The sequence below is a fragment of the Suillus plorans genome, assembly GCF_016647745.1.
Source record: "Suillus plorans strain S12 chromosome Unknown HD556scaffold_125, whole genome shotgun sequence".
NCBI classification, from domain to species: domain Eukaryota; kingdom Fungi; phylum Basidiomycota; class Agaricomycetes; order Boletales; family Suillaceae; genus Suillus; species Suillus plorans.
In genome coordinates, this window is record NW_024537509.1 from 59375 (window position 1) to 74741 (window position 15367).

Below are 15367 nucleotides of genomic sequence, written 5' to 3' on the forward strand. Positions count from 1 at the left end.
GGTGACTTCTAGGTCGCGGTCGTGGGGGCAGGGATTAGTGTTGAGATTGAAGAGAGGTATGGGTTGTGAACGTTTGTGAATAGAATAGTCTTCTTGATCGAAATGTGCACAAGTGTCGTTATCGGCGATGATCGAACAGTGGGCAATGACTTGAGATCAGCATGGTCCGAACTTGAACGAGAAATGACGGACTCACTCTGCGAACGGTAAGCAACGAGCTTGGATCAGCGTGGTCCGAGCTCGAACGATAATCGACGTCGTCGTAGATCGCGCAGATGTTCCTTCCTCAAGGAGACTGCTAGTCGAACGAGGATCGACACATTCACATGCTGCGAACGGTGGGCAATGACTTGGATCAGCATGGCTGTTGTCGAACGAGGATCGACACACTCACTGGCTGCGAACGGTGGGCAACGACTTGGATCAGCATGGTTGTTGCTCAAACGAGGATCGACACACTCACTCCCTGCAAACTTCGATCAGTGGGCCGAGCTTGAAGGAAGATCAAAGCACTCACATACCATGAATGGTGGGCAATGACCATGGCATAAAGCCATTGTCGCAGTCAGTGCTGATGCCTAGTTCAGATATTAGTTAGGGTGAGACATCCGTCAAAAAGAAAAATCAATTGATAGTCAAGGTCATTAATGACAAAAGTAGTAGCAGCAGTATGAGCAAGAACATAGAAATAGAAAAGGTAGCAGTAAAGAAAAAAATTAAGAGACACATGTAGACGTTGTTGTGATATCATCTGGAACATCATCGCATTCGTCCTCTGCAATGACTCTGAGAAGGGCCTCATAATCGCGACTGCCAGAAGTTGTTGCGCTGATGGCAGATATCAGTACGTCACCACAGCCAGATGCCAAGAGATCTTCATGGCTTGCTGAGCCCACGACACACATCAAGTCATACTCCATATCCTTTTGGGATGCTGACCAGCCCTTCGTGAAGTGGAGTCGCTCTTTTTTCAGTGCGAACTTGGTCATTTGTAAGGCCTCCATCAAGTAAGGACTAATGTGATTGCGTTTCTTGGTGAATGTATCACTGCTGGAGGAAAATATGCGCTCGCACAGAACGGCAGAGGCTTGGATCGGGAGAAAGTCCATGGCGATTTTATAGAGTGTTGGAAAGATTGATTTCGAAACCTAGTCTACGATCAGTACCTCATCATCAACAAATCCTGTAATAGACTCTTACCGTCCAAAAAGATAGAAGATCTGTCCCTCTGGGACTAAGAACACCTGTGCCATAAGCATTGAACTCGTCTTCGACTGATTGAGGGCCGCCCTGGTGACGCGGCAGTAAGTCCAACTCAGGAAGTCCATAAATCGTCGAGCCTAGAGTTGCAGGGCGTGGCTGACGAGTCGATTCATCAGATTGCGCGGAGACATCTGTTGTTCTCTTGCTCCACATCTGTGGGACATATCAATCCAAAGTTTGGCTGTTATTATTATCTGGCAGACGTACCAGTTGGAGAATATAGTTTTTCGCCTGTGTAATTTGCAGGCACTGACCAATGTTCATTTATCCATGACAGACGTCTTGTGGGGTCAACAACTATACACAATGATGAGAATTTATCCTTATCGAAGCATCGAAAAGACTCACACATTGCAACAGCATATGCTCCTGTTAGGCTCATCCGGTCATCGTACTTGGCTGCCCACGTTAAACCTATAGCGACAAAAGGTGCACAATGTGGGACAAGGTCTCCCACAAGCTTCCACCATTGAATCAACCCTTCGAAGGCCGGAACAGTGCTACTCAGAAGAGGACTGGTTTTGCCGGACATGCATTGTTGGGCGTGGTGCGGTGCCTAATGTAGAATAGTGAATACGTTAGAAGTTTTGGACATATGAAAACATACTTCTAGAATAACCTCAAGATCCTGAAGGACTTGCCAATCCATAGGGCTCAATTTATAGCGAGCTATGCTGCGTTGAGCAGGGAGATCAATCTAATGGTCAATGGCCTGGGCAAGAGTTAAGCTGTGTGAAGAGTCTAATGATATGAGACTTACCTGCCGTAGGATCCTCAAACGATTGAACATGATGTATGTTGAATCCCAATGAGTGGGCTCGTCACATAGCAATTCGACTATCGGCAGGGCCATACGCTCGCCATTGTCGTTTACGAACCATCCCTCTGCATTGCCAGAAGTAATGGCAGCTCGAAAACTGTCACGACGCTGGCCTGATGAGCGGATCACGCGGACAACATCTCTGGCCCGAGTGATAACATCACTTTGCAGAGCCTTGACGTACTCGACTTTCTTGAAAGTGTAAGGGCCAGCTACAAAAGTGTCAGCCAAATGTGAGAAATCTACCTTAGAATGTTCGTCGAGGATATGTTGGACGCATATGTTCACTATATGCGGAAAACATGGGATTCAGCGATTAAGAGCATCAAATTCGATCCCATCATTTTGTAACAGCTGCGAGAGCTCGTCCATTGCGGTCCGGTTATTACTGGCATTGTCCAGGGTGAAGTGTCCAATCTAGACAAAGTCAGAGCATGCGACAGAGTACAATGAAATACTAACATTATGTTTCACTTCAGCGCGATCAATGAGCTCCAATACTTTTGAAGCGAGTGCCTTTCCTGTATGGCTACCAGGAATGTGATGAAAGGCTATTAGAGCAGCCTTCAAAACAAGTGTGGCTTCGCGTTCTTTCGCAATCCAATGTGCGGTTACAGCAAGAAAGGGACGGAGCTTAGAATCGGACCAAATATCGGATGTGAACGAAATTCATCCTTGGGCGGTCTGCAAGATATGAAGATACTGTATGCAATAGATAGTTAAACACTCACAGCGAGGTCAAGTTTGATGGCTGCAAAGTATTTCATCCCATGCATCGATGATTAGTTGCCGAAGCTTTGAACGATGGGGGATATCAGAATCCTTTAGGTCCTGCCACAAGAGGCAGAGCAGTCGACGAAACTCTGGACATTCGACGACACTGATTGCCTAGAGACAATGGTTAGCGAGAACACATAAAAAATGAACAGTACTTACTTGGTCGTCAGCTACAATAAACTTCATGATCTGTCGATGCATCTCCTCGATAGAGAAGTCTGATAAGTGATAATCCGAAGATGCTGACTTCCCAACACTGGGCCTTGAACCGCCATGTTTGGGATTGGGGGGAGGGCCAAGTGTCTCAATCGTGCAAGTGGGATTTTGGAGTTGTTTCCACATCTCGCTGAAGGTCCAGCCTTTATTAAGGCGGTCACTTACAGGATGGATGCCGATTGGCCATTGCTGCTTCTCGGATTCCTCGAGGTAAAGGTCGATATGAACTTTATGAATGTGTGAATGGAGAGGGGTATTGCTCGTGGACGGACCGTAGATGGTGAGGGGATAGGAAGAGTCTATCTTATTTGAATCCCTAGTAAAGGGGTGAGAAGAGTAGAAGAGACTCCCAGACATGTTACTCACTCGCATGGTACACAAATGCGCTCGCCGGTGTCTGAGTTCTTCCTAAAGAAGAACTGGATATCAGAAGTAGTCTTGAGGCCTCTTTTTCTCGTAGCAAAAGGATTGGTGTGGAGAGTGCTGGTTGTCGTCCGAGTTGTCGTCTGTAGTGGGCTCGGGCTCTGTGTGTGTGTGGCGGCTACAACTTGAGGTGGGTCGTCGTTGTCTTCACTGCTGCCAACGTTGTTGATGTCAATCCACTCGCCATCATCCGGATGGGCAGCTGCATCATCCTGCCTATATCTCTGAGGCAGCTGTCATTGTCTCCTAGGGCGGTGAAGCGCAGTAGTGATCGCAGCAGCTGCAGTGGGAGCAGGAGCGTTAGGCATGGGAATGGGAGCAACAGGAGTAGGAGCAGGAGCAACATGAGTAGGAGCAGGAACGATAGGTGTGGGAGCGACAAGAGCAGGAGAGACAGGTGCAGTCACAGGCATAGGAGCAGCTTCAACCTGGGGGATTTTAGCATTCTGTCGACGACGTCCACAACGGTTCATGTTAGTAGTAGTAGTGCTGGAGATGTAACGAGAGACTTACCCATACATAACATATATACCTTCGTCCTGGGAACCCCAGAAAAACACCGCTGTGCACAATGGTACAGAATCACCTTGGCACTGCAGGGTCTAAACACAATAGTTAATAGCAATACATAATGATTAAGACTGAAAACTGAAGTACTGATACACGTACATTGCGTTTAGCAGCTCTTCATAACATCCCAACTTCTTCCTACTGTATCGGCCAGATCATGGTGTCCGGTTCTTGAATGTGGGTGAAAACAGCCGCGACTTTTCGGCTCCTTCACCACTTTCATATTCTCTCATTTGAATCAAAGGCATCGGCCTTTGAGTATTGGCAAACACTGTCACGGCTGTCTGACAACTCTGGTATCGATCCTCCTAAGGTGAGTACACATACTTATCTTGGCCAGGACTGCAAATCTCACTCGTGTACAGGATCGCTACGAAGCACTACTTCGGATGATCAAAGAATGGCGAAACTTGACCTTACTCAAACGATTCGGCCGTGGGCATGATCCTGAAGGTCTCAACCTGGTTCCTGCGCGGTCCTTTGTCCTGCTTGTCCCCAGCCAGGTAAAAATTTACCGCAGGGCTGGGAGAATGCAAGTCCTGACAAACAGTTTGTTAAATTCTCTCATTGTATGCTATGTTACTTAGTTCTGTGTCAATAGGTGGCTTTATGGACTATTTGTTGCGATTGATGCCAACTTTCGGTTGGCGCAGAAGAATGTTTCGTCAGATATAGCTGATCCTGGTCTGAGCAATGGGTGGTCATATTTCATTGAGGAAAAGGGATACAAGGGCTTCCTCCACGAAGTTGGCAAGCAACCGCAAGAGGTATGTACCGCTAGTTTCTTTGTACTTGCTGCAAATTTAAGTACTAATTTCAAGTAGAAAAGCACATGTGCAAGTCACAATGCTGTCAACCTAGCTGAGACAAAGAACTCCCGCGGTCTTGCAGCGACAGGTGCCGGGACTGTGGATTGCTCGTGCCATAACTTTAAACGACCATGCACTGTTGGAGACCTTCAGAAGGGGGAAAAGTACGTACCTGAGCTCTTTTGCCACATTTTGTCCAAGTCTGACACATTCGTAGATACGTGAATATGGATTATCTATTTTGTTCTACCATGCAGTTTGCAAAGGACCTCATTGTTCTCAACATCTCATACGATATTGCTTGCCAGTGGAGTAAGAATCTCCGAGAACGAATAGTCAAGTACCCAGATCGTATTCATGTCGATTGCGCCAACAAATTCGTCACGTTCCTTGTCCCGAAGTTCCATCTTCCTGCACATATACTGGCATGTCAAATTACTTATTCGCACAATCTCCTAAGGGGCATGGGCCGGACTGATGGCGAAGCTCCTGAGCGTGGCTGGGCTAACATCAACCCAATAGCTACAAGCACACGCAAAATGGGTCCAGGCGCTAGACGCGATACCCTCGACGACCACTTTGGTGACTTCAATTGGAAGAAAGTTACCAATCTGGGTGAGTAGTGTTTAGTCTACATAAGATGTGAGCACTATTTGATTATGGCAATGATTTAATAGGTGTTAGTCTCTTGCAAAAAATCAAGGCAGCTATACCAGAACGTGACCAGCACACACGCGATTTTCGCGAGTTCAATGATACCCTTGTCGCAGAACGGCCAGAAGAAGTATCACAATGGAAGATTGCTATTGAAAGGTGGGAGACGGACACATCTACTAGTACCAACCCCTTTGGTGCAACCACAACGAGTGAGCCAGTGTTTTGAGTTTGCATATTTGACTGACAATTTTGATTCAGCTATGACACAGGCATCCGTCAGGCTACGTCTTGCTCAGAAAGAAGCCGAAGACCTCGAGCGTGGTGTCGACTATTCCCTTCATAGTGAGATATTGCCCATTGTTCTCATTTCTATGGGCATTGGCATGGAAGAAGAGCAGTAAGTTTAGCTACTCTTGGATTCACAAAGAATTAACAATATTCAGATATCGGCTTAGATGGGACATTTCAGCCCTTGGTGCACACTCAACCGATCTCCAGCGCTCAAAGATACAAGATCGGACAAATGCTCTGCAGCGCAAGATTGAGCAATGGTGCCAAGTTCAACTTTTGTATATGCCCTCGGCATCCCGTGTTCGAACCACCCGCAGTTCCAGTGCAGGGACTTCAACGGAGGAAAAAGCCCATGAGATCGATCTGTTGCTGCCATCCAAGTTGAAGGAGCACACCCGAGACACCATATGCGATGAACGGCTCTGTCGTTTTGAATGGGAGCTACGTCGAGGACAATCATTTGATGCACTTGACGACCTTCGCCGCCATCTTCTCTTACGGACTCACCTGTACAAATTCAAGGACACAAATATTCGTGGTCAATGAGCCAACACACGTGCTGCCGCTGTAATCGGGAATGTTGAGCGCCACATTTTAGAAGCCGCAGACCAGTATCGCAGAGCAAGGAACGCACTCCAAAATCTGCATCAGACACTTGGAGAGCATGACTGGCAGGATGTCTTTCTGGTACTGGAGGTGTCACACATTCATAGTATGTCAGAAGGCGAGGTAGGGCAATCAGAGGGAAATCGTACTCTCTCTTGGATCTGGAAGATGCGTGGTGTCTCTACTGCAGGAGATGTTCTTACGGATGGTGAGCAGTTCTCTCCATCATGATTCAAATAGATCTGAGATGCTTCAGTAGCATTACAAATTGAATGGTGCAAAGCAAGGGCACGCGCAAATCGCTGGACGGAGGAGGTCGAGTTGTTGTTAGAGGAAATGCGGCGTGTCAGGGTATTTCTATCCTGGCATGCTACATGGTGGGACGAGCAAGCAGACCGGAGAGTTGGATTGCCTGCTGCTGAAGCGGAAGGCATCAATGGGTACGCGAGACGCCAAGCAGTGCTTCGAAGAAACATACGAGACGCGTTCACGAGCATGTGGGGCGTGTTCGTGGCCCCCACCACTACGGTGACAGTGACAGAAGGTCCTCTAAGCGTTGTCGATACACGTACCGCTCGTACTACCGCTTTATAATGTGTAAATATGCGTTTTTTCAAAAAATCTATCTAGGGATATGTCAGACCAGAACAGGTATTTCTCTCTATTAAGGGACCGAACAAAAGAACAGGAGCTGCGACCTGTAACACGAGTTACCCGAGATCACAGATCTTGGACAGTGTTGATGAGATCTATCATAAACTTAGAATGGAAGAACACTTAGTTAGGCCTCAAGGGTGTTATGCATAATGTCGCAGGACACTTGCCTCGAGGGCATTATGCATAACATCACGGGATGAGCATCATCCATGCATAACCGTCACATCTCTAATCACCCATGGTTATGCATTACCCTGCCACGAACAGGTGTCGCCGGTGTGGTTCAACCAACTCTACGAACTGCGAAATGTCGACCATATCGCGAATAGAACTATGGCATGAGGTTCGGGGCTGGCTAAGGTGGCGAGTCACGCTGGACTCCTTCGTGAAGATTTTTCCGCATTTTGGACATGATGGTATTGTCATTGGTATGTTTATTACGTTTGTCACACGCTAGTCTAATTCCCTCACACATTCAAGTTATTAGCTAACGTTCATCATTCATCATATGGAGCCTCTAGCCTTGTCTCCTGCTCATTATTCTACAACCTCTTATCATTCTAGAAACTCTTCTCTTTCAAGTTCTCGCCATTTTACACCTTCTTCTCGATCGGTATGCTCGTTATATTCTAATCTGAATCACTTTCCAAGGCACCACTGCTGCCTGTGCACATGTCATCACAACCGACGATGCGAACAATCAAATCATTCATCATCCCAATCGGCGTGCTTAATTAAAGAAGAGGACAGTTTTCCAGGAGGGGTGCACCTTGTGAGTTATGCAGTGTTCTGAGTTCCTCTGCACTTCTTATTTGCCATCGACAGGAATTTGATTGCACCTCACTCTACTACCAAGCAGAACAAGAGGAAGACTACTCCGACCTGGCCCTCGAGGCAGCTAGAACGAGACGCAAGGTTTGTCAGGCTCAAAAAGCCCTGGCTGATTGCATCTTAAAGCACCATATGGTGCTTATGGACCTCCACCACCGTTGTGTTGAAGTCGCAAATATGCGTCTGTTAACGGCCAACCTCAACGTAGGGCGCATTCATGTAGAGAGGAAAAAAAGTGGTATTGCAACATTCATTGGTTCGAGTTCTCGAGGTGATACAGTGCGCCATTAGTTTAACAATACCGTACTAGTATATCGAAGTTGTTTTGATGATTATTGATACATGCCTCATACATAGTATGTAGTACTTGATTTATGTACGGCATACTAGTATATACTGTTGTGATTTTTTACTACTCCTGTTGTGCTACAATTCAAATTGTTAAAATGTCTATTGCTATTCTGTAATGCTTGTGATGTCTGTGGACCTTGTAGGACCTTGTGCGGATCTGTGTGTGCTTGTGACTCGTGTGAAATCTGTCGCCAAATTAGTAGTTTGCTGATGAGCAAGATGAAGCTCAGACGCAAAAACCAAATACAAATTCTTCTAATAAATGATTCATCTATTCTGGCATGTAAGTAGCCAGCTATGTATGACCCTGTTCCAATACGAGTTATAATCAGCATCAGTGAGGTGTTCACTGTTGAACATCAGAGTTTAGCGTCACCGTCCTTGTGCTCAGTCATCAGCAAAAGTGGTGCAGCCTGGTAAGCCCTTCCCAGGCTTGGCAAGATACCCCCAGTCTGACTAACTTCGCCAAGACTGAACACGGCTTGCAGACAACCTCTCCGTCATGTCAGATGGGTACCAGGCTGGTCAAAAGCCATCAGGATCGTGTATTTTAACAAGTCTTGAGACGCCTTGCAATGTTGATCCAGCCTTACCAGTCCCAAGCAGGCTGTTCATAGCTTACATGACTCATACCAGACAGATAGCACACTGCAATGCAATAAATGGAATGCGGTGGATTTCATGATCGTACAATACAAAGCAATGCAAGTAGCAAAACTACACAGGTGTCTATGCGAGTCCGACGCCATCCGAAAGTAGGATCAAGGGTGTGACAATAGTATATGAGAGACATCAAGTGCGAGACATTGTAAGCGCAAATGGAGTCGTGAGTGCAAGAGTAATATATAGCATGGGCACGAATCGAGTGTAATGCAGCGAGTGACAGCGTTGAAATCTGTGTGACTAAAACCAATAATCAGAATAGGCAAACAGACCAGGATTTAAAATACCTAGGCAGCCTTTTTACCCCAACAAGGCATGGGAGCGTCTGCATCTGGGATATCAGCACCACCTGCTTCATTAGTAGATTCTTCAACCTGGATATCACCAGCAGAGAGACATGCAAAACCATGAGTGTTGGATGACTTACATGATGACTTTGGTATGATAGGCTGCAGGGTATCGCTGTTGCGGTTCGTCAAAATATACTTGAGCATTGGGTGTTCGAGGGATGTGAAGTCATCAGATCATTGTGACCTCATGGCGCTGCTAATCTGGTTGTTTGTAGTCATTAGTTTGGTGCAAATACATAGAGTATATGCGCATATATGCAAAAACTTACCGCAGTTTTAAGTCCACCTACAACATCTTATCAAGAGTTGCATGAAAACCAGGCATCCCATAACGAAATACAAGTGACATGTTGGCCAATGGATTCTATGCCAGGACCGCTTTGCGCCCAGCCGCCAATAACACGTCACTCAACCTTGAGTCGCGTGATAGGGGTGAGCCTATGAATATGAAACTTACCTGATCTTCTTCTGCCTACCGGCGGTGGTAAGATTATTGAGGATGTGTGTCTATCAAAGCACATTTTTTGGAGCTGGAGGGACAGCAATGTATTAGATATCGAGATAACATTATGGTAAAGGGATAAAAGAGAACATGATGAAACCTTGACATAAGCCGGACTTTGAAATACCTTCTGACAGAGTTCGAATGCACAACATGTGAATGTAGTTCGTGGTGTTGCTGTTTTACAATACCCCGCACAATTTTGATCTTGTTAGTGCATGCATATACTGGAATACAACACTACACAGTAAGAAGTTAGTTGAACCTGTGGTTAAACTGGTCCTTTTGGCGCTCAGTATATATATAAATTTTGTGCGCCATTCCGTTTTGAATAAAGACTGAGTACTGAGTTATGACAAGATCTGTCGGTTAAGTATAAACAAGAACGAAATGCTAATGTTGAGTTGTCCGGCAGCCGCCGAGCGTTGGGCCTCAGGCTCATTGCGAGTTTAACCTGAGGTTCAAACTGTTTGGTCTATTCGGCCATAAGTGATTTATCCTGGGAACAACGCCAAACAAGGGCTGCACCCCATAGGTACTATCTGCGGAGGGCGTCCTTGAGTTATCCTTTGGCAGTCTCTCCATACACTCTCAGCACAATAATCATTGGATCAACAGCCTCATTTAGTCACCCCACTACTGGCCGAAAGCAGCACATACTGGAAACAATATCGTTCTACAGTTCTGCCTTGTAAGTACTTTATATGTAGGGTGTCTTACAGATATCCTTGCACGGTTGTTCTGCTTATCCTCAGTGCAATAATCACTTCATCAACAGGCCCATTGCTCAACCTACTATGCCTGATGGAGAATTCTCCCACCTTGATGGTACGATGTGATCTAATAGATAAGCTCACAACTAATAGCTAGAATCTAATTTTTGCTAGTTTGGACACCTGCTGAGGTGAACAAATGGGTCTGCAACCTTTGTCAGGACAATAAGCCCCATGATCGGCGAGCAGTGCAGAAGCATGAGAGGACCTGGTCACATCAAGATGCAGTCAAATATCATTCGAGAAGGCAGCAGCATCACAGGAATGGTTCAATGGTACCTGAAGCTCAATCTAACTCCATCATCGAGCTACGTTGTCTTCTCGATGACATGGCTAGCACTCCCAATTTTGAGCCGGGTGACTCAGCAGACAACATTGACAACTACTCAGTCACGAAGGCAATGATCGTGCAAGGTTTAAGAGACTTTTTAGATGAAGATGACCTCTCAGATGATCAGGGAGCCGAAATATCAGAAGATGAAGAAGTTTTTACGGGGCAGACATGGCACGATGGTATGTTACTCTGGCTACACGGGATGTGGCTCACTTTGACATTTTGAGCAGATGACAACCAGGCTGGTGATGCTTCTATTGGAACTGGCAGTGATAGAAAGTGTTCTCGAAATCAAATCGTGAATGAGGAATGGTTTCCGTGGCCTGATAAGATTGTAAGGTCGTCTATCAACCTGCCAACTGTTGTTGATCCAGTGGTGTTCTATCAGACGTGCACACTTGATATTCTCATGCACCTTCCACGCTCTGTTTTTTCAGAACGACAGATTGATATTTTACTCTGGCTACTTCGGGTCAACAATGTAGTCGATGTACCTTCGGTGAAGTCTGTCAAACTCATCAAAGACACTATTCAACGATTATGTGGTATCCATTCAATCCCTTATGAAGGTGCTCTTGGCCATAGGTACTATGTTAACTCGCTGCCTGACATTATTCGGCAGGTGTGTGTGTTGCTGAAATGTAATCAATATTTTATACTTAGTTGTGTTTGAAGAAAATGATGAATCCTCGTGTTCGGCCACTGTTACACTTCTACCCTGAAGATACCGGTGTGGAACTGAATGAAGCTCGACAAGCTAAATGTTGGCTTGAGGAACTTGACCCGGAGCTGCTTACGCCTGTTGTCAGACTGCACAACCAAGATTTCTTTGTTTTTGAGCCTGCATTACTATCGAGCGGCCAAGCCTGCATTCCATTTCGGTGGTTCATACGTGGCGGGAAGATGTACACTAAAGCTTGGTCATTGCGGCCTGTCACTCGTGAACTGGATTGCGGTTGGGTTGTAGAATATTTTCATTCATTTGAAGTATCAGAAGATAATCTTCTTGTATCATTCCGAAACTGGGATTCGAGCAAAGCCACATCTGGTCTACCTCGTGCATACTCGATATATGGTAGAGTCATTTTATCACTTTGACTATTACATCTCGCAAATATATGTTTAGGTGTAGAACGTGAACTTAATGGCAAATTGCAGCCATGGACATTAACCAATCCTTCTGAAGGCAATCAATGGCGTGTTCGGGCATCAGGTGCTCGCGTATACGCAATGCCTCTCTGGTTATACTGCGACGACACATCTGGAAACTTATCGAAGAAGTGGAACAAACATAATTCATTTCTTTTTACAGCTGCAGGATTGCCACGAGCAGAAGTCCACTGAGAGTACAACGTCCATTTTCTTTGTACATCGAATCTTGCCCCTCCACTTGAAATGTTGGATGGTATTGTAGACCAACTTGAGTCAGTAAGATTTGTTGTGAGCAGGCAAGTGGAAATAACGATGCTGGTAAAATTTAGGGAATCATGGAAGCAAGGCATCTGGGCCTGGGACTGTGTCCACGAGGAGTATGTTCTTGTCATCCCGTCCATCTTGGCCTTGCTCGGGGACAACCCCATGCAAAGTGAGATGGCCTGTCATATCGGGTCAATGGGAAAATATTTTTGCCGTATCTGTAAAGTGAAGGGGCACGATGCAAGTGTGGAGAGCAATCCTGCACGAGCAGCTGCTGCACAACCTGAAGATACCGACCATAGTGTTGGTGAGGTTAGTGGAAGTGAATCCGAAGCCTATACTACCGATGCTCCTCCAAAATCTACATGGAAATGAGCAAAGGAGACCATGGAGGAGATGGCGACACGGGTTAAGCAGTTTGTAAAGGTAATAACAAATCTGAGCGGTCTTGCATATATTTTCATTTATGAAGTATGATATTAGATAGGAGAACCACGTCACAAGGATGAAACTATCGCTGAACTCAAGTCAATGTTCATTCATGCGTCAACAGTCGGGAATCAGACCCAGATCAAACAAAGGAAGACTTCTATGGGCATCAAGGACACCTTTCTGGACTCATTCTTGAATCGCCTAGCTGAATCATACTGCAAAATCCGGGGTGGCAATAAGGCAAAACAGGAAGTGCTTGATAGAGTTAAAGAGACACTGCCTGAAAATGTCATAAGTCCTGTGTGGCGAATCAAAGGTCTCTCAACCATTTTCACAGTGTAATATTATTAGGATTGACTTCAACAACATCTCAGGTATCGATCCTCACACCGACACACCTGTGGAAATCCTCCACACAGTCCTTCTTGGGTTTGTCAAATACCTTTGGTGCGACGTTGTCTCTGTGAGAATCGGAAAAGACAAATTGAAGCGGGAACTTTTAGAAACTCGCCTATCATCTGTTGACGTCTCAGGTCTTGGACTCAGCCATCTCGCTGGTCACACCCTCGTTCAATATGCAGGATCTCTTGTTGGTCGTGATTTTCGTGCTATCGCACAAGTTGCACCATTCGTGCTTCATGACTTGGTACCCACAGAATGCTATGATACTTGGGTTGCATTATCAAACCTAATACCACTCATCTGGCAGCCTGAAATCGAAAACTCCATGGAACATTTAGTATGTAGCATACTTTTCAGTCTGATTTGCTGATATTCATATTAGTATCTGATCATTATCATCTCAGTGCAATCTTACAACATCGATCAATAACTTTCTTGCGTGCACCGCCAGGTGGACTCCCCGATGGTTCAATAAGCCTAAATTTTATGTTCTATTACATGTCGTTGACCACATTCGACGATTTGGGCCAGCTGCTTTGTTTGCGACAGAGGCATTTGAGTCCTTCAATGCTGTCATTCGTGCGAAAAGTATTCATTCAAACCACCATGCTCCTTCTCGGGATATCGCACATTCTTTCGCCCATGGAAGTCGGATTCGTCATATTCTCTTGGGCACAAATACTCATGCATGATAATAATACAAATGACATTCACTGTGATTCTCCCGAACTTATCCAAGCCTCTAATCCCTCATCAGACAAGCCACCAGATGCCATAAACATCAAAGTTGTTGGAAAGGGTCCATTGTCACTTGTTCAACGGCCAAATATTATTACTGACTACCTCGGACTCGACACACATGCTGACACTAAAAAATACGGTAAAGTTCAATTTTACATGAGTTCCAACTTTGAGAAATACAATACTAAGGGTCAGTATCTTTAGGTCAATGCCTTTGTAACAACCTGCCGCTCCAACCTTACTTGACTACCGAGACGGGGAAATACTTTCTGAATGCACTTCGATCGCTTCCAAACGACACTCTCAAAGGACATAATTTCCGTACTTGCAAGTCCATGGTGCTTTTCAATGGGGATGTTTGTAAGATAGGAGATTGGGTTCTCGTAGTGGATGGCACAGCAGAGCAGTCTCCAATTGTAGCGTGTATTCGAGAAATTATTCAGCGCCAAGGCTCGGATGCAGATAACCTTCTGTGTCCAGATGCAATTCTTCTGGAACGCGGAAGTGTTGGCGAACCGGCAGCATCCTACTCTATGCCCGCAGTCAGGGCACATGGTGGTTTTTTGCTCTATCCTGTCGAGGTTGGTGGTTCATCTGTACGAGTCATCAGTCACTGAATTTCTGTTTCTATGAAAGCAAATTTTATGTGCAGCCAATCTGCAGCATCAATGCCGAGTACACAAATGCATGAGCTTGGCCTCCGATGTTGAATTTGTTTACGAAGAACGGGCGAAGACATCAAAAGCTAAGGCTGTGATACATCACATCGGGGACCCTCATGACCTTGTTCTCAACACCGCACGGATGCGAGACACAAAGCACATGCAGGGCCTTCGGGTACCTATTCAGCCGCAAGATATGAACCTCGCAATCCTCGAGGGTGCTGCAAGGGAGATTCGGACACGCAATGACACCACTGGTGGAGCTTCCACGACATCTATTATAGCGGCAGCACATGGACCACATGCTAAAGGCCGACAAGTTAATAGATCACTACAGCAACACCGGTCTGTATTACAAGTTCAGTAACCAGGAGCGGGTTTTCGCTTCTACATATCATCTGCTGCACCTACAAGTACCCAGGTGCATAACATTCTTTATCATATCTCCTTCTACATAATATCATCTGCTGTACGCGCCCCTCTTAGTTGATTACCAATACTTGTTGCTAATATGCAGTGTCACCGTTCGGTTGCAGGGCTCACTATGACCATTCAACATGATCCTTATTACAACAATGAAACTGAAATTATACCTCGAGGCCATCCTTGCTGCAGTACCGACTACCGCCAAACATTCTTATTACAACAACAAAACTGAAATTATACCTTGAGGCCATCCTTGCTGCAGTGCCAACTACCACCAAACATCCTTATTATGACAACAAAACCGAAATTATACCTTGAGGCCATCCTTGCTGCAGCGCCAACTACCACCAAACATGATCCTTATTACAACAATTAAACCGAAAATATCCCTTGAG

The 15367-nt window shown here is 45.6% G+C and overlaps 3 protein-coding genes across 3 annotated transcripts; all 3 read left to right on the forward strand.

The window, feature by feature from the left end:
• Window positions 1-4244: 4244 nt before the first annotated feature.
• Window positions 4245-7026, forward strand: HD556DRAFT_1451293 (uncharacterized protein; the record flags this gene model as incomplete). The annotated part of the gene is made up of 10 exons (XM_041307931.1): window positions 4245-4382; window positions 4435-4572; window positions 4657-4836; window positions 4894-5042; window positions 5096-5493; window positions 5556-5744; window positions 5794-5932; window positions 5979-6364; window positions 6425-6640; window positions 6692-7026. 10 exons carry the CDS (start codon window positions 4245-4247, stop codon window positions 7024-7026), a joined length of 2268 nt encoding a protein of 755 aa, XP_041152392.1.
• Window positions 7027-7396: 370 nt separating this feature from the next.
• HD556DRAFT_1314703 (uncharacterized protein) lies at window positions 7397-8691 on the forward strand (the record flags this gene model as incomplete). Its single annotated transcript, XM_041300987.1, has 7 exons — window positions 7397-7517; window positions 7654-7702; window positions 7741-7861; window positions 7915-8004; window positions 8047-8199; window positions 8415-8432; window positions 8563-8691. 7 exons carry the CDS (start codon window positions 7397-7399, stop codon window positions 8689-8691), a joined length of 681 nt encoding a protein of 226 aa, XP_041152393.1.
• Window positions 8692-10583: 1892 nt separating this feature from the next.
• Window positions 10584-15290, forward strand: HD556DRAFT_1314704 (uncharacterized protein; the record flags this gene model as incomplete). Its single annotated transcript, XM_041300988.1, has 14 exons — window positions 10584-10614; window positions 10674-11072; window positions 11124-11515; window positions 11557-11968; window positions 12020-12106; window positions 12308-12478; window positions 12536-12621; window positions 12793-13057; window positions 13116-13480; window positions 13548-13731; window positions 13883-14074; window positions 14194-14465; window positions 14548-14891; window positions 15146-15290. The coding sequence occupies 14 exons, from the start codon at window positions 10584-10586 to the stop codon at window positions 15288-15290; spliced, it is 3345 nt and encodes a 1114-aa protein (XP_041152394.1).
• Window positions 15291-15367: the final 77 nt, after the last annotated feature.